Raw genomic sequence first — 22,856 nt, 5'->3', positions numbered from 1 at the left:
CCCTCTAAGGCAGCTTCTACATATCCAATTGTATTAACAAGACCCCTAGAGCAGGGGTGTTCAATTTTGGCAACTTTAAGACCTGTGGACTTCAACTCACAGAATTACATGGCCGGCTGAGGAATTCTGGGAGTTGCCGTCCAATAGGTCTAAAAGTTGCCAAGGTTGGACACTCCTGTCGAAGAGGGTATTAAACTGCAAAAGACTGCTGTGAACAACTATCAAGGCAAAATGGCTGTATTTTAGCTGACCAAACAATCTTTCTTTCATTTTCTCTCTTTCCCCCCAAGATTATTCTCTCCCTGTCTCATCTGGTGCTAAACTTCTATTTTTGGTGCCATGTGAATGAACTTACAGTAATTGCAATCACAGCCAGTTCTCAAGGGAAACATTAAAGGAGTCATTTTAGCTCCCTGGCCCAAATTTTCGTTATGTAACCTGCCATTAGGAGTTCTAGCACAAAGTAGATCACTTAATGAGAGACTACCTGTAAATATATATATGAAAGGGGAAGAGGGAGGAGAAGGGGTAATGGTAAAAATGTTCTGTGGAGAATCCAAGTTCCTGAGATTTTTCCTCCATAAAATAGCCCAAAACATGTCAGGCATAATTTAAGATGAATATACTGTATATTCGCCACCCAAATGGCTGACATCTCTAAATGCTGTACCTGTTATTTAACAAAGGAAGCCTATTTCAATATAGCCCTCTTCTAGACAAATAATTTAAAAAATAATTAGGGAATTTATAGCCTTAATAGGAGAGAGCTTTTTTTTATAAGGAACGTCTCCCCAAACTTAAATTATAGTAGCACATATTGTGAGTAAAAAATATTTTGTCACAGCAGAGGGAAAGAATCTGAGAAAGATAAAAAAGAAGCTATCGATTTTCAAGGCAAAATTAAGGCAATTTAGTCAGAGTCTTCATCATCAAGATAGTCTTCTGCGTTGCTTAATGTTCGCATTATGTCTATAAAAAAAAGGAAACAAATATAAAATGGTCAGTTTTCAGCTAGGCCGATCATTTTAGAATGTATCTCCCTTTATTCCAACTTCTGGTTAAACTACATTTTTCACATTTCAAATACAACTCTATATTCTTAGAATAATTATATTTCAAGCATTCTCCCTGCTTGTTTTTAATACTTTACTTGAAGATTATGTTATATATTTTTATATGGTTTTAAAAGCTTTCTATATGTTTTGATATTGTATTCTGGGTTTTTTGTCTTGTTTTTAATTGCAATCCACTCAGAATTATGTACTTGAGATGAGCAGCTATATAAAATGAATGAATGAATGAATGAATGAATGAATGAATGAATGAATGAATGAATGAATGAATGAATGAATGAAGAGTTGGCATTAAGTCTATCAAGGCTTTTACAGGTTGTACACCTTTTTCCTCCTCAGAGCATTTCATATATTTTTGAGGGGGGGGGAAAAGAAAGATGAACTATTCCTGTATTCACAGAACAGCCATTAACCCAATCATACCTTCTTGGCAGTAGTTGTAGCACACAATCACAATCACCCACACCAGTCAAAAGTTTACATTTTGGGGAATGAAGTACCATCACTTGCTTTCTCCGATCCTGCTTGAGCCTCTGTGCCGTTGACATTATTTACATTCTGTTGTTATGTTGTTGGCCCTTTCCCCATGTCCAGGAAAATAGCAGTTATAACCATCTGTGTTTGGAAATTGGACTCTGTGTTGTGTAGGTTTGAGTAGTGAGGGATGTAATGGAGAGGCTTCTCATTGTCTCCAGGTCTTCTTGGGTAGATAATAGATTGAGTGGAGTTTGGAAACTGCCTAAGAGTTCACTGGTTTGGGGTTCACATGATGACCCTGATTGAGGGAAGGTAATTTAACTCCCACTTCAAATGTCAGGGTCTTTTGGGGCAAGACTAGTTATTTCCTATTCGATTACTGACTGGAATCGGGTATTCCCACAATATGCTACCCCTAGTTAAGAGTATAAATTTAGTGTATTTTCTCTTGGGATAGCCGCTACCTACTGAAGCCTTCAATTGCTTGGAGCAGTTCAATTGTCCTGGGAGAGCCGTAAGTGTAAAAAAAGGTTAAATCTTACCTTGTCCTTGTTTCTTTTTAAGCAAGGAAGCACAGGCAGCGTTGGTAGCCATGTCCAAAGCCAGTTTTTTCTCATTGTTTCTTAAGTCTGTTCTGGCACCTTGATGAAAATAGAAAACAAGACAACACTGTCCTCAGTTTGGACAGAGAAACAAAATTCCTCTTATCTTATTTTTGATTCTTATCTAAAAACTGAACCAGTTTCCTATCAGATCTGAGGTAAGTAGGGCTGTCATCAAAGAAATGAAAAGGTATTATAGAAAGAGACCTCTCTGAGTCAATAAAGAAGCATGACTGATAATATTTTTACTCTTTAACTTAAGTTCAGACTTGGACTGGTGTCAGTTATGTTATGTTATGTTATGTTATGTTATGTTATGTTATGTTATGTTATGTTATGTTATGTTGCGTTGCGTTGCGTTGCGTTGCGTTACATTACGTTAAACCATAACTAGGCTGTGTGGCCTTGCATGGGGAACACAGAGGCCCACACAGCCCTGGGAATGGTTGGCCCCATTGGAAACTCCGCCCTCACAACTCTTAATTCCCTCATTTTCGAACTCTCCATCTTTTGCAATTTTATAATGTTGTTTTACATTTTTACATTTTAATCTTAAATTATTCAGTTTCCAATGTTTGATTGTACTGATTAAATTGTACCCTCCTAGAGCCCCTCTGTGAGGGAGATGAGAGGCTAAAAAGTTTGATTGATAGATAAACAAACAAACAAACAAATTGATTTCCCTAATTTTGGCTTAGCGTCTTGTGAGAACCCAGTCACTATGGGTTTGTAAACCATGGTTTATAATTATCAGGCTGCATGAACTCAGCCACTTGTGATTTATTCGATAGACTGCAGTAAATCCAAATGTTTTGCAGAGTGAGGGATCCTGCCTGAGTTTCAAAATCATAGATTGGTACCTAGGTAAAACAATCCTTCACAGCATTTTATCTGATCCTTATTTATATACACACAATGTATCGAAGGTCTAAAGGAGGGGAGTCCAACCAGGGCAGCTTTAAGGCCTGTGAACCTCAACTCCCCAAGGGCTGGCTGGGGAATTATAAGGATCAGATGAAATGCTGAGAAGGATTGTTTTACCTAGATACCAACCCGTGTTTCTGAAACTCAGGCAGGATCCCTCACTTTGCAAAGCATTTGGATTTACTGCAATCTGTTGAATAAATCACAAGCGGCTGGGTTCATGCAGCCTGGTAATTATAAACCATGGTTTACAAACTCATAATGACTGCGTTCTCAAAAGACGCTAAGCCAAAATTAGGAAAATCAATTTGTTTGTTTGTTTGTTTGTTTATCTATCAATCAAACTTTTTAGCCTCTCATCCCCCTCACAGAGGGGCTCCAGGAGGGTACAATTTAATCAATACAATCAAACATTAGAAACTGAATAATTTAAGATTAAAGTGTAAAACAACATTATAAAATTGCAAAATATGGATAGTTCCAAAATGAGGGAACTAAAGTTTAACCCGGGTGTAAAATAAGCCTTAATAACAATGGCATAATTTCACGCTCAAACTTTTGAAATGTAAATGCAGAATATCCTGTGCTTCTTCACAACATTTTTAAATTATTAAGAATTAGGCAAACAGATTTGGATGGCTGCAGGAGAACTGCAACATGCCATAGCCATCTGCAAGCTTCAGACTGTCAAACCAGAATGAAGCAACTTTACAGCAGCACTCTTGTCTGATTCTGTACCTTTATAGATGTGGCCTTCTAAGTAACTGTTTCAAGTCAACTTCCTGCTAGCAGATACTGTGAGATACACAAAGTTTGGTCTTAATTTTACAATGATGTTCTAAAGCAGGGGTCCCCAACCCCACAGTCCATGGACCACGGCATGCCAGCAACCGGTCTGCTCAAACAAGCAAAGCCCCATCCGCGGGATGCAGGCAGCATACAAAACCATGCCCCCTCCAGTCCACGGAAAAACCTCTCTCCACGGAACTGGTCCCTGTTGCCCAAAAGGTTGGGGACCTCTGTTCTAAAGGACCAAAGCAATATCTGACATTAATTTCAGGTTTCACTGAGGATTTCTATCCATGCATATTTCTTTGCTAGTTGATGTTAGGAATCTTCAGGAATAAGTTTCTGTCTTATTGAGAATTTTTCTCAAAATGTGGGGGAAATATGGTTACTCAACTGTATAAAGTGTGTGCTGATATTTAATACAATTGCAGAAAGCTGTATACTATGTACATATCTTGGTTTAATAAAACCATATGTGATTCTTGTGCTAAAGTTGAGTCCTTCCAAATTGGTGGCCATATAAACCACTTTTGATAATCTTCTTCTTTGGTAAAAACCAACAAAGACTTTTCTTTTAGAACAGTAGAGATGATCTTTTAAACCCTGGGTTGATATGTTAGCTTGTTATGAAAATTAACAGTTTCTCTCATTTGGATATAACACACAATTAAGATTCATTATTCTGAATGTTGAATTGCTGTGGGTCAAGAGAGAACAGAGCTTGTATTTTAAGAACACAAATTTCTTGGTAAACAGAGACATTTAACCCCAAATTTGGGTATGTTGAGAAACACAGTACCTTTTCCCAGCAAAATTTCTACGATATCTTCATAACCTTTCCATGCAGCAGCATGCAGAGCTGTGTCTCCCAGTTTATTCTGTGAAAAAAAGAGCAAAACTAACCTTAAAGGTTAGAAAGGAACAGTTTTGATCATTTCAATTGTAACCTACTACATCACTGCAAAGCAGTTCTTGAACGTCACTCAGTGTATCATTCCCTACCTGTTGGTTTAGTTCTACCTTTGGCTGTGTCAATAACACTTCCACGATGTCTACACCAAAATGAAGAAAAAAAAATGGAAAACTTCATGAGAAATTAGGAAAGCCAAGACTTTGAATTAATCAGCAAAAAGGCCCATTTTCTTATTTTTAGATTTGAGAAAATTAACTGGAAAAGGCTCTGATAAAAACTGGAGTCACTAACACAATAAATGAAATGTCTAGGAAGATCATCCTTTGATTTAATTAATATATATATACACATATATATTTTAAAGGGAAAGAAAGTCAAATTGTGCTTCCCAATTCAATATGTGAACAACATTTTTCATTTCTCTAAATTTTGTAATGCAGTCAAAACAGACACCCAAATGTGTGGGTATAATTTACATTAAAAATGTCTCCCTCCCTCCCTCCCTTCTTCTATCTTTTTATCTATGGTATATTTATTAAAGTAAATTCTATGCATAAAATTGAAAATGGCATGAGATAGTACAGGGGTAGGCAACCTTGGCTCTTTTATGACTTGTGGACTTCAACTCCCAGAATTCCTGAGCCAGCCATGCTGAGGGGAAAGGGAGAGGTTTCCAAGCAGAGCCATGCTGGCTCAGGAATTCTGGGAGTTGAAGTCCATGAGTCCTAAAAGAGCCAAGGTTGCCTACCCCTGAGATAGTGAATAGATAAATATTTTTTTAAAATATGTAAGAGATAAAAATACATATGTAAGTAGAAACAAAATGGGTGTGAAACTGTTTTTTTATTTTTGCAAAATGAAGGATGAGATTGGCTTTAATGTTTAAAAAAACAATTAGGTTTGAAATAATTTCTCTACCTTTGTGTCCACCATGAGATGCCCAATACAAGGCAGTGCTTCCAGCTTTATCTAAGCCATTGACACCAACTTTGTTATCCAAACATTCTCTCAACCAGCTCAAGTTTCCTGAAAAAGAAGAAAATATGTATTAAACATTAAACATAATATATCCGGAAACTGGCAGAAAACCAGTTGGAGACTACATCTATCCATTTATAAATATATATAGCAATCCATTTAATTTCTCTCTCTCCCTCTCTATCGCTTATCTATCCACACAAGCACGCCCATGTATATACATACACACACACACACACTCTTCTAGAAGGATGATAATTATATTTTTGGGCATAAAAGGAGGACATACTATAAATCACGTAGATAAAATGTTAAGTATTTTGTGCTTGAAAACAAAAGAATTTATCTGATGGAACCTATATATATATGAATTGTCCATATAATCAACAGAATACTGAATGGATTGAATAATGCTAATGGAGAAGTCAGTTGGGGAAAATAATGCTAATGGAGAAGTCAGTTGGGGAAAAATCATAGCCTTCCAGCACCTATCAGCAGGGCAAAAAATGAGGGCATTTTTCTAGCTTACTGAAACCAGTGACTAAACCATACATAGTTAAGATACATCATTGTGTATGTCATGGAAAAAAGTAGCATTTGTGATATGCCTCCCAAGTCCAGACTACCTATCAATTGGGGATTACTTCATGGCAAAAGGACATTGCCATTGATGACAGACCTCGCAAGACAATCCCTGCATCTTCCAACAGATGAAATGGATTGAGGTATGAGATGGATATACAGTTAGTCCTCGACTTATGACTGCAATTGAGCCTTAAATTTCTGTTGCTAAGTAAGAAAGTTGCTAAGTGAAATTTGTCCCATTTTATGACTTTTCTTGCCACAGTTGTTATGTGAATTTCCGCCATTGTTAAATTAGTAGCACGGCTGTTAAGTGAATCTGGTTTCCCTATTGACTTGCTTGTCAGAAGGTTGCAAAAGTTTATCACACACAAGCCCAGGACACTGCAACCAGCATAAATAATGAGTCAGTTGCCAAGCATCTGAATTTTGATCAATGACCATGGGGATGCTGCCAACAATCATAAGGGTAAAAAACGGCCATAAATTACTTTTTTCACTGCTGCTGTAACTTTCGAAAAGTCGTTGAATAAACTGTTGGACTACAACCTTGGCTCTTTTATGACTCCTGGACTGGCTCAGGAATTCTGGGAGTTGAAGTCCACGAGTCATAAAAGAGCCAAGGTTGCCTATCCCTGGACTACAGTATTAATCAACATCTCTATAAATGTATCTGGAAATAAGTTTCTTAGAGCATATTCCAAATAAAACTGACATATTGGCACTTTCAAATTAATTCCATTCACAAGATCTTTAAACAAATGCAATACCTAGGAGAGTCCCTATTTTGTCTCACTAGTTTATTTTTATCAGGTGTGTGGGTGTTCATGCTAAAAACCTATTAAGGCAAATTCTATTATATCACATCAGTTACTATATCAATTCGTGAAAATAATGAATTAGTCAATACCATACGATAATATCAGAATAGTACTTGTTTCAATCGATATGCTAATAAAAACAGAAAAATAAAGTTAATTGGGTAAAATAAAGCTAGAGAATATATTCCCCTAACCTTTTGACTCTAGTAGGATAAAAAAGACATCTCTGGAATGGATATGTATATCCATCAACCAAAGCTGCATTGCAACAAAGCAACCCAAGAATCACCCCTTTGGTAAGTGCATCCTGATGTCATGTGCATGTACAAGAGGAGTGGAAAATGAGCTGTGATGCATGACACTGCTTTTTGGTCATTTGGACGAAAGCCTCCAATCCGGGATATATTTCCAGATGCTGATGAAAGAAGTTATAGTTCCACACAGCTGGACAGCATCAGGGTTGGACAAAGGTGCATCATAAACATGGGAGCCAAATTATCTGCCCCAAAAGACAGAAGTAACAAAGAAGGGGGGGGGGAGAAAAAGCTTGGTCATTTTTCTTTTGAACACAGAAAAGGATTACAGTAACTTAGATAATCCGATCTCTCTTCCATCTCTCACATTAGACACTTCTCATTCTCATACAGGTTTCCCCTGTCCAGTTGTGTCCAATGTCATCTCTGTTTCCTAGTTGAGGGAGCCAGTGTTGTCTGAAGATGCTTCCATGGTCATGTGGTCGGCATGACTGAATGCCGAGGTGCACGGAACACCGTTATCTTCCCACTGAAGTGGTACCTATTTATCTTGTTGTTGTTGTTAGTTGTGAAGTCATGTCCGACCCATTGCGACCCCATGGACAACATTCCTCCAGGTCTTCCTGTCCTCTACCATCTTCTGGAGTCCATTTAAGCAAGTATCTACTTGCATGCTTTTGAACTGCTAGGTTGACAGGATGTGGGGCCGGAATGGGAGCTCACCCCATCACATGGTACTTGGGTTTTGAACTGCCCATCTTCTGGTCAACAAGCCCAGGGTCTTAACTGCTAGGGCAGTGTAAATTATAGGGGGGGAAATGCACACATTTGTTTCAAGTCAGTCCCCCGCTAAAGCAGCTGGAAAGAAAGAATCAAAAACCTCTGTTGTTAAGAGGAAGCTCACCAACAAAATGTGTGCTTTTAATAAACCCTTACAAATTGATCTACTTCAGCCCAGAAATCAATGAAAAGAGACCAGATGAAGTCCTTGGTCAATATTGACCCTACACCTACCTCTCTTGGCAGCTTCATGTAATGGATTGTCAATGGATTCTGCTTGTTCAGCCACTAAAACAAAAAGAAAAAAAAATACATGCCAATGTAGCCAGTTGTATTCATCTGTCTCTTAATGGGCTGAAGACAATAGCACTAATATATTTTAAAGTCCATCAATAAACTTGAAACTTCTGCCGTTATGTCCCAAAGCTCCACTGAATTTGGAAATCTTTAATGGAGTTCCTTGTATGCAAAAACTATTCACTTCAATGCGAGAAAAATGAACTATACCTGCAGTGGAACTGCACACCCAAAGCACCCATGCTATTGAAAAAAACTGGGAAGGTCCAACTTAAAACCTTGGGTATAATATGACATGTTCATGTGCATACAGAAAATTCTGGTCTGTAGCTTTTTGATTTATCTATGAACATAATATTCGTTATGATAAATTAAAAAGATAAACACATATACACAACTGTACTGTCATCTCTACATAGTCTGACATACAGTTAAAAAAATTTTGATTAAAAAAACCCCAGTGATTGTAGTATACTGCAATAAAAGTGAATACATTTGTATTTAAAACAGGTGTGCAGAGCTTCCTTTGAACTAATGGTCTATGTCAGGGCTTCCCAACCATGGCAATTTTAAGACCCGTGAACTTCAACTCCCAGAATTCTCCCGCCAGCCATGCTGGCTGAGGAATTCTGGGAGTTGAAGTCCACAACTCTTAAAGTTGCCAAGGTTGAGGGCCCCCGACCTAAAGGACTGCCACACAGAAAGCTTTCAAGATCTAGAGTGCTGGTAATAACAGGTCCTACTTTCTAAGTTCCTATAAGTAAGAACAGTTTGAAGATTAAAGCATTTCAAGTGAGAATTCTCAAACTGTTTCTAGTAAGAAACAATATCATATTATAATTTAATGCTGGTATGAGTCAAGAAGCATCCTTTACTCAAACTTGCTTAATTATGATAGTTTCAAGAGTCAAATCAACAAAGAGAGCTTGGATATTGTGAATGACACAACAGAATCATTCTTGAAGCAACTCTTCATAATCTGTCCAAGTTTGTTTCTGAGCTTGATTCTGAATCTAGGACAGGAGTCTTCAAACTTGGCCCTTTTATGACTTGTGGACTTCAACTCCCAGAATTCCTCAGTGAGTGTGCCTTGCTGAGAAATTCTGGGAGTTGAAGTCCACAAGTCATAAAAGGGCCATGTTTGAAGACCCCTGATCTCGGAGATGGTTTGTAGCTGCTGAGAATAAGAAAAATATGAGTATCTTTGCGGCACAAGCAGAATTCATCATCTAACATTTGGATCTCGGCCAAAAGATTCAATGGGCTGTGAACAGTCAGGAATCTTTGATTTCTCAGAAATTCTCATTCAGAGCTACAGTTCACCAGGCCTCCTTTGAGAAGCTCTGTTAATGGGTTCAGAACTTAAGCATGTGTACATGCTTTTTGAGACTGATAATCTCCAAACAAAATGTCTCTTCTGTATTCAACTTTTCAACAGGTCCCCTTTCTGCTCTGATTGTGAATCTTGACTTTTAATATCGCAGAGGACATCCTTAACAAGACTTTGAGATTATAGCAGGGATTTCTATAATGTTGAGACAGTCAAGGGCGCCATGATAAAATGGTTACTACCATCAGAAAACAAATTTTCTAAAGATAAATGGTTGAACTATAAAAAAGTTCAATAATCTAAATTCAAGGAATAAGCTAAGCAAAGCAAAGGCCAAGAAACCTGGCCAAAAGAGTGTAATGTTCTTAATGTATCTTATTGTTCAGAATCTCAGTTTTAATTCTACTCACAGATGTACCTGAAAAGCACATTATTATTTTTAAGGCTAGCCAGATGTTTAGACTGAATTTGGCACTTTTATTCACCTATTGGATCCTTCCCAAGGACCTGGGATAGGCAGATGTTGTTGTCTGATGGTGTTAAAGGATCATTATTTTTATTTTGCTTCCCAACTATCTCTTGGAACACAATTCACGAAATTACCATAGTTGCTGGGGATTAGTCCAGTTCTTCCTTTACAGGTTCCTTTCCACCAATTTGTGTCACTCTGGAGGAAAAAGAAAGAAAGCAGTGCTGAAAAAGGCAACTGGCAGTTCAATAGCCATTTTATTCTCTTAAGGAGAGAGTGGTTTAGTAGCTTTGTTTATCAACTCACCATATCAGAAATGTAGATAATGTCTCCTTCTTCAAAATACAGTTCATCTGGCTGGAGCAATAAATAAATTGCATTAGTTAAAGAACTGACTTAAACTACATTGAAAAGCTTTTGAGTGATCTTATTTGAGTGACAACTTCAATTCCAATCCTTGCATCCCAAATCAAAAATTGCATTTGTGCATCATAGCAAGCATGGTTAAGAGATTCTGTGGCTTGTATGATTAAGCCCTGTCCCTGCAACCCATCTGCCAGCTGGTACATCCTTTTTGGCTTTTTTCCTGGAAAGAAATTGTGCAAAAGTGCTTGGGACTTAACTTTTTTCCCTCTCAGTAGGATTACTGAAAGCTAAATAGAACTAAATTATATTGGGTGAGGTAGTGGGAGACAAGCCAGCAAATGAAATACTGAATTCCAAAAAAGCTTAGATTTGGCTGGGGAAAAAAGAAACCACCCAGTTGTTGAGATACAGGTCCATTCTAAAATGTTACCCCCCCTCCTAGTTACAAGACAGATTTAACAGAAGTACAAAATACAAGAGTTGGGAGGGACTTTGGAGGTCTTCCAGTCCAACCCTCTGCTCAAGCGGGACACCCAGTACTATTTTAGGCAAATGGTTGTCTTATGTCTTCTCTCCAGTGATGGAGCACCCTTAGCTTCTGAAGGCAAGCTGTTCCACTGATTAATTGATTCCATTGTCAGGAAATTTCTCCTTAATTCTAGGCCATTTTCTATTCATTGCTTCTTGTTCTGCCCTCAAGTATTTTGGAGAATAGGTTGACCCCTTCTTTTTTGAGGCAGCCCTTTAGATATTGGAATACTGCAATAAAAGTCACCCCGAGCCCTTCTTTTCATTAAACCCAGAGTGGTGTTATTTTATTTTATTGTATTAATTTTTAATGTATTGCTCCATTTCACATGAACTCATAGAGATGTACAATAAAAAAACAAAATAATTGTAAAAGCCTACTTGCCCTTTGATTCCAAATATGCACACCCATGTCCACTCAATGCCTATATACCCAACCCCCGGTCCGTGGACCAGTACCAGGCCGTGGCATGCCAGGTACTGGTCCACACAAACAAACAAAACCCTTCCGTGGGATGCAGGTAGCACACAAAACCACGTCCCCTCCGGTCTGTGGAACAACCTTTCTCCACAGAACCAGTCCCTGGTGCCCAAAAGGTTGGGTACCTCTGCCGTAGGAGATAACCAGGCTGGGCCCGGGGGAGGGGTCAAATGCATCATCAGTCATGATTCCCTTCGTGACCACAAGAGATCTAAGTCCAGCCCACTTTGAATTCCTTCTATTCTTAACTCCCACTAATTTCCCTTGACTGTTAGTAGTTCAGATTCTCGTACAGATCAAGCTTACAATAAATCTTTACAAACATTTGAACTGCCTGATCTCCTGATTTTCCTGGTTCTTGACATGTACCTAATCCAATCTCATATTTCTAGAAACACATACATGCCCACACATTCCACATATTGAGGCAAGATAATAGTTGTACTCATAATGTAATTACTGTCCTTCCACTTAGGATACAGTAAGAAAATGAGAGTTTTGTTGTCCCCTGCTGCCATCTACTGATTATTGATGGAAAAAATACAGTACAACAGAAGAGTAAAACTTCCTATGAATTAAAATGAAATAGCAAATGCTCCTTATTTTTACTGATCTATAGATGCTGAAGAATGGCTGTGTCATTGTGTTGAAACTGCAACCAAGTACAAGAATGATGCTAATGAGGCGGATTTTGCTGCACAGCTAAGAGCAACCCATAGGAAGAAAGTAATGTAAAGTGCTAGTACCACTTTATACTACACTGGTAAGACCACACTTGGAATACTGCATCCAGTTTTGGTCACCAGATATTGAGCCTCTCGAAAGAGTGCAGAGAAGAGCAACAAAGATGATTAGGGGATTGGAGCAAAAGCATAAAATTAATGGTTGCAGGAATTGGGTATGTCTAGCTTAATGAAAAGAAGGACTGGGGGTGATATGATAGCAGTGTTCCAATATCTAAGGGTCTATCACAAGGAAGAAGGGATCAAACTATTTTTCTAAGCACCTGAAGGCAGGTCAAGAAGAAATGGATGGAAACTAATCAAGGAGAGATTCAACCTAGAACTAAGGAGGAATTTCCTGACAGTTAGAACAATTAATCAATGGAACGACTTGCCTCCAGGAGTTGTGGGTGTTCCAACACTGGACGTTTTCAAGAAGAGATTAGACAGCCCTTCATCCAGAATGTATAGGGCCTCCTGCTTGAGCAGGAGGTTGGACTAGAAGACCTCCAAGGTCCTTCCCAACTCAGTTATTCTAGAGCTGGGAAAGTATGCATAAGTAAGGGATCGAACATATGCACTGCTGTTGTAATCAGAATAAGAAGCCACAGACTTGTGTCATGTGCTAATCAGTCTGCAACTCTCATATCCATCTGAATAAAAACATTTTGAAAGCTGGGCTGCCAAGTACATTCTCAGTCTGCCTTTGAGCCATCCCTAGCCATTCTTTCCCCATCCCCCTCTCGACCATCATTCACATACAGCGAGTAAGAAACCCCACAGTGCCATATAATGACATAACAGAAGTGACTAATGGCTCTCCAATACTATTTGGAGTCTGTTGCGGTATAGATATATCTGTGAGTCTCTTGCATTTTAGATACATAGCAATGGGATTTATAGGGCCAAAGAGGAACAGTATTTTCCCACTCCCAGACTAGTTCCTAGTTCCCTGGTTTTGTAGTGAGAGAGGGGTCAAAAATACTTATTGGTTTTGCAGTTCTCCTTCAAGAGCTTAGACAAAACAAGGAAGCTCTGTGTGCTAATACCAGATTACTGAATCAGATGGAAACTAATCAAAGAGAGAAGCAATCTAGAACTAAGGAGAAATTTCCTGACAGTGAGAACAATTAACCAGTGGAATAACCTGCCTCTCTAAGTTGTGAATTCTCCAACAGTGGAAGTTTTTAAGAAGAGACTGGACAGCCATTTGTCTGAAATGGTATAGGGTTTCTTGCCTGAGCAGGAAGTTGGACTAGATGACCTCCAAGGTCCCTTCCAACTACTATTACTATTACTATTACTATTATTATTATTATTTCTGCCTATTTGCTTATTCCACCAATCTTACAAAATATCTTTTGGGCCAAACCTGACACCCAGAATCAGCAAAGATACTTTTGTCACAGGTATCCATCAGAGAAAACAGCAGAGAAAAATAAAATAAAACAATTATGCTCTCATGCTGCAAATTCTGTTCCTTTTGTATGGGTGTTCTGATGTCACATAGAAATAAGGAATGTTGCAATGCCCAAGCTGTAATTTTGATGAAATGGTCCAATTTTTAGCTTTATTCCTGGTATAATTTCAGCCCTGGTATTATTCAGAGGCCCCCATCCAAGTACTAATCAAGCCTAATACTACTTAGCCTCCAGTTCCAGACAGTATCAGCTAAATGCTGGCCCTGCTGAGATGAAATGATGGAATAACAGCTAAGAGAATATTACCTCTACAATTTATCCAAGGCAGAACAAGGGCTCAGAAAATGTGTACAAGACACTGTAATAAAAGAACAAAACATCTTGCAAGCAAGAGTTGTGTCTTTCATCCCAATACTTTACTGTAATTGATCGGAGCAAACAAGCAGAAGCTAATCTATTCCTGGTCTCCCTAAGGTAGGGGTGTCAAACTGTTGGCCCGCGGGCTGGATGCGTCATGGTGAAACCATGCCCACCCCATTGCCGGCAATGGAAAAAAGTTGCAATACGTCACGACACGTCACATGGCGAGTTTGACACCCCTGCCCTAAGGTGCATCAAAAGTGAGCGATGAGGCTTAGATTCTTTCATAATCCTCTAAATTCCAGATTTCTAAATGTCACGGGTTAAGGCCAAAGACACTGAGTAAAGATAGACATTGGGAAAAACATTGTGAAAAACCAGTTCCAAGACAGGATGTAACTTAGCACAATAGCAGACTGAACTGTCAAATTACAGAAATTGGTTGATTTAAAACATTAACATACCATTCACCATTGCAAAGTTTCAGTGAGGTTACCATAAAATTCAAATCGTGAAAACAGTTAGGTTAAGATCACTGAGGAAATCATACCTCAAAACTTTGTATAAAATCAGAAAATTAATGCAGAGGGAGGAGGTGGACACAACATTGTTTTAAAATATTTTTTTTCTTAATTCTTAGTGGTTAAGAATGCCATTTGCAATCATGAGCCACTTCCTGTCATACTTCTCTCAGCCGTTTTGAACTGTTTGCTCAGGAATGACTGGATCAGTTGGCGGGATTTGCACAATCAAGGCCTAAACCGCATACCAGAATATGATTTAGCAATGAAAAGGCTGAGTTGTCTACTTTAAATTACAAACGACATCCATTTTTACTTAGAAGGCAAGACACAATCTGCAGGACATGTGACTAAGTTCTCAGTAAATATGAATGATGAACAAACAGCAGCTTTAATCTAAAAAAATAAAAATTGGATGATATTTCATCTCCACAGGGGAAATACATACAGTATACTCCTTCCAGTGTTTCATGTTCATAAAAAAAATAGTCTGGAGCAAGTTACCTCTTCATATTCAAATTTTGCTTTTTAACATATTTTGAAAAAGTAGACATATACTTACTGTTCTGGGTTCAAACGTATACAGGGCTCGAAAGACTTTCACCTGCCCTAAAATACAGAAAGAAATAAGCATTAACCAGAGAACATTTCTTCTTTTCCTAAAGCAACTCAAATAGTTGACAGAGTTGAAGTAGACAGTCTGGATTCCTGTTGTTGGTTTTTTCAAATGTTTATTTTCTTCCTTTTTCCTTGTAGTCTTAAACTGCGTGAAACCTATGACTTTCATTTCTTCTTGTCCCAAATTGAAAAAAAAGAACAGCAAATATCTTGAAATACTAGTACAAGTGTGAATCAAGCGTTAATCTGTAAAATGTGCTATTATTTTCACTCCTTTCATCATCATAGAAAACTCATGAGGAAGAAAATTACAGTCCAATTATTTCTGTGTTTTCTTCTGCTTATGTCAACAGGAACCACAAATGATATAGACTGTTTTCTTTGGGATTTTGCTACAGATTTCTTAAAAGGGCATGTCCAGGCAAAAAAGAGCTTATACAGATTTTCAACCCATTTCTTTATAGCTTGCTTTGCTTGAAAATGTTAATTCCTGTACAAAGTTCATAAAAACGACAACAGGTTTTGGAAATCACCAGCAGAGATTGGATCACAACAATTAGCCCCTACTCCTCCAAAATCAATTTTTATATTCTCTCAAACAATTTTGGGCAAAGGTAAAATTATTTTTGATTCAAATAATATAAGGGGAAATAGCCCTTTAAAACGATCTGAGATTATTTCAGTGGAAGAATTTTATGAGTGCTTTCAACTAAACACTGAAGCTTTCTGAATAATAGGCAATTGTTTTGGAACACCAGAGCTTTTCTTCAACTTATTCATTTTCTTCACCTCTGCCCTTTATGATAACTTATTCATTATATAAAACCTCATTCTTGAGCAATCATCAAATATACCAAACTGCTACTCCATAAACCTCAATCAATGCCACCAAAGCTTAGTTGCATTTTATATTTTATATATTTTATTTCATATTATAATACAAAGTTGGCATTTATATTATTTTTATTTATATTATATTATTTCCATTTATTACAATGGAAATTAAAATTAAATTACAATTAGCTACTTTCCTGCTTTGCACACCAACACATGCTTAAACACATTTTTAACTTCTAAGGAGGAAATGTTTCCAGTGCTAAATAGAGAGCCTGAAATATCTTTTCTATTATAAGTTTTAAAAAGCAAAACAAACCTCTTTGTGAAGAATGAGTTTTCATTTTAGAAATACATTAGAACTAAAGTATTGCAATTGGTAATATGATCATTCAACTGAACACAATGAGGAGATGTGGCAGATCCATACATGGCAAGTCTCTGTTGTGGCAAAGTAGCTGATGAATCTGGGGCCCTGAAAAAAGTGACTTATGACTCTTTTTCACACTTATGACCATTGCAACATCCCTACATTCATGTGATCAAAATTCAGACGCTTGGTAACTAGCGTGTATTTATGATGGCTGCAGTATCCTGAGATCATGTGATCACCTTTTGAAACCTTTTGACAAGCAAAGTCAATGGGGAAGCCTGATTCACTTAACAAACGTGTTATTAACTTAATAACTGCAGCAATTCACTTAACAACTGTGGCAAGAAAGTTCATGAAAATGGGGCAAAACTCACTTAGCAACTGTCTCACTTAGCAACAGAACTTTTGGGCTCAAAAGTTGCTGGCTGAGGTATTCTGAGAGTTGCGGTCCACACATCTTAAAATGGTTACGTTTGGAAACACCAGGGCTTTTTTTCTCATAGAACAGTGATGGCGAACCTTTTAGAGACCGAGTGCCCAAACTGCAACCCAAAACCCACTTATTTATCGCCGGGTGCCAGGTGGGCATGGGCCACTGGATGGGCATGGCTGTGGTGGTCATGGCAGATTGGGTGGGTGTGGCCAAGCTGGGCGTGATCACCTCAATGTTGCTCGTGGGGAGGGACGCCTGTGGGGGCTGGGCAGGGTTGGGGGAGATCCAGGGGGTCTCTGGCAGGTGGGGCGGTGGGCAGGAGGCTCATCCTGCGGGGTGAGGCGAGGCAAGGCGGGGGTGCCATTGTCACAGGGCAAGGTGAGGCAGGGGCCGGGGGGCTGCTGCCTGACACCATCGGCCCCTGCACACAGAGGCCAGTGAGCGCATGGGTGCTGGGATGCATCCAGCCATGTGGGACCTCGGCGAGTTAGCGGGCAGCTAGTTGAAGAGGGATGGTTGCCATCTCTGGGGCATGGTGCGCGTGCCCACAGAGAGGGCTCTGAGTGCCGCCTCTGGCACGCGTGCCATAGGTTCGCCACCACTGTCATAGAACGTCCAAAACGGAGTTCCGGCACCTTTTTTGGATGGAACCCTGTAGGGTAGGCAAAGCGGGTTGTGTGACGTGTGTTGAGTTCGACACCTTTTTTTTTTTTTTTTTTTAGAAAAAAAGCATTGGGAAACACTGATGTAGAGGGAAGAACAGGCCTAGATATTTTTACGGATTCCATTTCGTCAGAAGTTCATACTTTGGTTTTATGCCATAAATGATAAAAAATAATTAACAACTGCAGTAGCAACATTAAAGCAATCCTTAAAATGGCAGACTGAAGGGAGGCGTCAAAATAGCTGGGAAAAGCCTTTTTTGATGAACTGAATACAACAATACTGAAATTTATCTGGCAAGGAAAAAAAGCTAGAATTAGACTGAAAATGCTACAAGAAGCGAAAAAAGTGGAGGATTTGGACTGCTGGATTGGATGTTATACTACCAAGCAACTATTTTAACATAGCTTAAATTTTAACATAGCTTAAATGGATAATGCTTAGAGACAAAAGACTATTATACCTAGAGGAGCATGACCTACAAATTGGTTGGCATGCCTTTCTGTGGCATGGGAAGAATAAAATACATAGATTCTTTCAAAATCACTTTGTAAGAAATGCACTTCTTTCAGAATAGGAAAAAATAAATGCAAAAATTTACATCAAGATACCTTGATGGCTTTCAACAATGGAAGCTTTTGCTTCCCCAAATTTAATTAATTACGGCAAAGTTGTGACCTATAAAGATATCTTGGACCAGGGCTTTTTTTCAGCCGGAACGCGGCGGAACCGCGTTCCGGCACCTTTTTCCGGGCCGGCCGCACCGGAAATAGCCCCTCCCACACCGGAAATAGCCCCTCCCAAATTTTACTTGCATTCCTGTTCTCTAAAGGGGCGGTCCTAGGGTTTGATGAGGGCGTGGCCAGGTTTGAGTTCCGCCACCTTTTCTCCAAGNAGAAAAAAAGCCCTGTCTTGGACAATGAAGAAAAATTGAAATACAGACAAGTTTTACAACAACAAGGTATTGATCTATCATGGTGGCCATATTTGCAAATCAAAATGAGATATGAAAAAAGATGCTAAAATAATGGGATTCTATAAAGAACAGACAGAATTTGACCAGATGCTGTTAAAAACAGATGAAAAGTTGATTAAGAAACTCTATAAATATCTGTTAAACTTAAAGATGGAGGAAGAACAAGTAAAAGAAACAATGATAATATGGGCAAAGAACTTTGGATATAATATAGAATTAGAAGACTGGCAAAAGTTATGGGAAAGAAATGTTAAACTAACTAAAGCAGTGGCATATAAAGAAAACTTATATAAAATGTTTTACAGATGGCATATGACACCATTGAGATTAGCAAAAATGTTTAAAAATATTTCAAATAAGTGTTGGAAATGCAAACAAAGATCAGGTACTTATCTGGTGGACATACCCTAAAGCAAAAAGATTTTGATTAAAAATACATTTATGGCTGGAGAAAATGACTAAAAAACAAATAGACTTTAAGCCAGAATTATTTTTGTTAGGAATAACAGGTGCAAATTATGAGAAAGATTGTATATATTTCATTTTACACATACTAACTGTAGCAAGAATTGTATTTGCCCAACATTGGAAAAATGAAAATTTACCAATTGAAGAAGAATTAAGAAAATTTTAGAGTGTGCAGAAATGGATAGAGTGACTTTAAAGATAAAAGAGAAAGAAGACTCAGTGTATTTTAGAACATGGGATCATTTCTATCAATGGCTAGAAAAACGAGTTAGAGAGAAAGGAATGTGCTATGTAGCTTTGAATATACAGTATATTAGCAAGAAGACTATCGAGCGATTAATTAATATATTGTTTATGATAATTAACTATTATTTTTTGTTAAACACATGAACCCAGACATTGTGCTAAATATTGAGAATGTTATTTGAAAAAATCCTAACCCCAATTAGGTAAGAACAGAAAGGAAACAGGTTTAAAAGGCCCGTGGGGTGTTGTCAGTTTTCTATTTCACATACTACTCCCTCAACACATAGCCTTCCATCTATAGGGCAGAAAAAAACCCCGCAATCATTTCCTGTGTCTTGATCTAATACTACTTGTATGTATCTTCCCTCTACAGATTAAGTGTGCTTGCTGCACAGACTTCAGAAGCAGAAATAGCACAGTCCTATTCCTGTTCCATTGTAGCCGGGCGCCATGCACAGCCCTGGTTCCTGGAAAAAAAAGACTGCATTCAGAGTTCAAAGGGTGCAATTCAAAATGCTCTCAGATCACACTATGGAGCAGCCTAGTTGGAATACGCAGAACTGATGTGATTTTTAAAAAATGACACTTGGGAAGACTGTGTTATGAAGCTTTTTCAGGTACTTAAAATACTACTCTTGTCACTTCTGTTTGCAATAAAGGTAGTCCTTGACTTCACAACCATTTGTTAAGTGGTCATTCGAGGTTACTGAAAAAAGTGACCTATGACCATTTTTCACACTTACGACTGTTGCAGCATCCCCACGGTCATATGTGATCAAAATTTGTGTGCTTGGCAACTGGAATGTATTTATGATGGTTGCGGTGTCCCGGGGTCCCGTGATCACCTTTTGCAACTGTGGGAAGTCAGCCCCCCAGAGAAGGAAATATTAAAAAGGGCAGGAAAATATATTTCCTGAAAGGATCTTAAAGAGGCAGAAAAGCATGCCCAATTTTCTTCTGAGCCCCAGGTCTCCCTCCCCCAAGCAGAAACTAGCTCTGTACAAATGCAGATGTAAACCATCCAGGAAAATTGGAAGCCCCAGCTAGAAGATTAAGAAGACAAAGACACCTAAAATCTACATACCCCACCCAAAGTCTAAGACAGGACATAATAGGATTAACCCACAGATGCCAAAGGGCACACCCAGACCCAGAAAATACAAAGCCTCAAAACAGGAACAGGAAGCAATTCCAAACAAAAGGCTCCCTACATGTGCTCAGCCCCTTTTCCCCCTCTTTTCTGCCAGAGCCATCTTTCTGTCTGGCTCTCCTCTTCAATAAACTACAACCTTCTTCCTAAAGCAGTCGCCATGTTTATTCCCAGCTTGGACTGAACCACGATGAAGACGTTTCTTTCAACACAACCTTTTGACCAGCAAAGTCAATGGGCAAGCCAGATTCACTTAACAACCAGGTTACTAACTTAACAACTGCAGTGATTCATTTAACAACTGAGGCAAGGAAGGTCATAAAATTGGGCACAACTCACTTAACAACTGTCTCGCTTAACAAAAGAAATCTGGGACTCAGTTGTGGACGTAAGTCAAGTGCAGCTCCCTGCTGCTGAATTTGCACATGCAAATTGGCGGGAAAGGATGCCAGCCTATGAAATGCTTTTCTAGATTTCAATCGCTGCCTCCCCTTTCAACATAGGGATAGCCTGGGGTTCTGCATTTGCCACAGATGACAAGCAGTAGATTCTCTTGCGTTTTTACTTGCCCACCTGTGCCAGGCCAAGCCAACTGCTTTGCTTTCCAATAGCTTTTGAGACCTATGGATTCTACTGATGGATCTTTTATATGGGTCTCTCCCTCCCTCCCTCCCCCTGGACTTCAGACTTCCTTGCATTCACAGGAGGAAGGAGAAGGAAAGACAAAAGGGAAAGGACCATAGTTTTACTATTCTTTTCCTGTCACTTGGCTAGAAAAGTGGCAAAACTCTTGTCGGCTTCACTTAGTGTTAAAGAAGGGGTCATTGTTTCAATGTTAGAAAATAAGATGGGCAGGTCCGGCCCACACTTCATTGTTCCATTGGCAAACTTGTTTTCAAAAGTGCCCATCACAGGCAGTGTGTAGACCCCTAGAAGGCATTCCTGCTGTCGTGTACAGTAGCTAATTGGAGCACAGTGTAGCAATTGAACCAGACAACCATAAGTGTGCCAGCCCAAGTTGGAAAGCCCTACTTTTGGTCCAATGGAAGAAGGATGCTATGGATTCTTACCTGCTGTCTCTTCCCTTTTCTTATTTCTCTTCTCTTTCTTTCTGAGCAGAGAACCGGGCACCATCACCTCTCCCTACGGTCATTTTTATTTTCTAAGAAAAATATTTGGGACATTCTAGGGTGGAGCACAGACTCAGTCCCAGAAACATAGCTTATACTCAAGGCTGTCTTTCTGCTTTTATGTAGGCCAGATTCTCTTCTATTCTATTCCTTTTCATTAAAAGCATCTAAATAAATAAGCAACAAGTGAGCAGGTGAGGCACAGAGTTCCAAGAGAGATATTTATGATTGGCATGTTGCTGACCCAGAACCTAAAGCCATAATTAGTGAAAGGCCTGGGCATTGGTGCTAAGGTCCCAATGGCAGAAGGAGGCTACTGTACTTCTGAGCAGCAGATGAGAGTTGTATGGGCCAAGAAGAAGGAAAAAACCCTTCTTCTCATGCCATCCCACAAAGAGAAGAAACCTCTGTATCGCTCTTATTTTGATGAGGCCAGATCATGATCCACCTAAGCCCCACTATGTGCTTTGAGGGTCTGCAAGTCACTTCCCAGCTCTGCCACCTCAGCATATTTGGATCGAGTACCAGCCACTGAATCAGAATTCTTGGTATTTAGAGAACATCTCTTCTACTGTAAGGGAAAGGAAGAGCAGGTTTGCCCAGATCTAATTCTGACTTCTTGATTCTGACTTCTCTAGAATCATATTTAGGAAGTAGGCACACAGAGAAGACAATCATGGCTCTGTTTGTGGTATGGAATCCAATATGAAGTGCCTTGAAAAATACCAGATTTAGGTTGGACTCTAACTCTGGAAGAAAAAAGTTTTATACAAATCTAAAAGCATCTGTACATTTTGAGACCCCAGTTTCCTCCAGCGACTAGGTTCAAATTAACTGTATTTAATTGACAGTGTTAACAAAATTCCCTAATGCTGTGGGGGATGTTTATTTTTGTTTTCTGCCCGGAAATAGTATAAAAGAGTACAGTCTGTGTCCATTAGAGCCTGACAACTTACAAAAACAAAACAAGAGGTACATTTGAAGAGAGTCAAATCTCCTATTATTGCATTAAGATTTCTTTTCTCCATTCATTTTCCCCTCCAGCAAGTTAATATTATTTTTTTTTTCAATATAAAATTTTTATTGTTTTTATCATAAAAAAAAAGAAATACATCACAGATATTACACAATGTTATATCCCATCCCCCCACCCCCCGGACTTCCCAAACCAAACCTAGGCTAATATTCAAATACAAGTAAACAAATATTAATATCTCTAACTCCAAACTCTAAACTTAAACAATCCATCTCCTCCGTGTTAATAAAAATTATTCATT

At 38.8% G+C, this 22,856-nt stretch overlaps 1 protein-coding gene across 1 annotated transcript in view; it reads right to left on the bottom strand.

The window, feature by feature from the left end:
- Positions 1 to 866: 866 nt before the first annotated feature.
- Positions 867 to 22,856, bottom strand: part of OSTF1 (osteoclast stimulating factor 1) — a 29,513-nt gene continuing 7,523 nt past the window's right edge. The window contains exons 2-10 of the mRNA XM_015814468.1: positions 15,251 to 15,297; positions 10,596 to 10,646; positions 10,424 to 10,487; positions 8,428 to 8,481; positions 5,697 to 5,804; positions 4,868 to 4,917; positions 4,665 to 4,743; positions 2,093 to 2,191; positions 867 to 969 (exon numbers count right to left, since the gene is read on the bottom strand). Coding sequence (XP_015669954.1) covers positions 911 to 969; positions 2,093 to 2,191; positions 4,665 to 4,743; positions 4,868 to 4,917; positions 5,697 to 5,804; positions 8,428 to 8,481; positions 10,424 to 10,487; positions 10,596 to 10,646; positions 15,251 to 15,297 — 611 coding nt within the window. The 3' untranslated portion in view covers positions 867 to 910. The remainder of the gene's footprint in view (positions 970 to 2,092; positions 2,192 to 4,664; positions 4,744 to 4,867; positions 4,918 to 5,696; positions 5,805 to 8,427; positions 8,482 to 10,423; positions 10,488 to 10,595; positions 10,647 to 15,250; positions 15,298 to 22,856) is intronic.

The sequence above is a fragment of the Protobothrops mucrosquamatus genome, unplaced genomic scaffold, assembly GCF_001527695.2.
Source record: "Protobothrops mucrosquamatus isolate PMUCROS unplaced genomic scaffold, P.Mucros_1.0 scaffold254, whole genome shotgun sequence".
Lineage (NCBI taxonomy): Eukaryota > Metazoa > Chordata > Lepidosauria > Squamata > Viperidae > Protobothrops > Protobothrops mucrosquamatus.
This window is presented reverse-complemented; position numbering and strand designations above follow the sequence as displayed.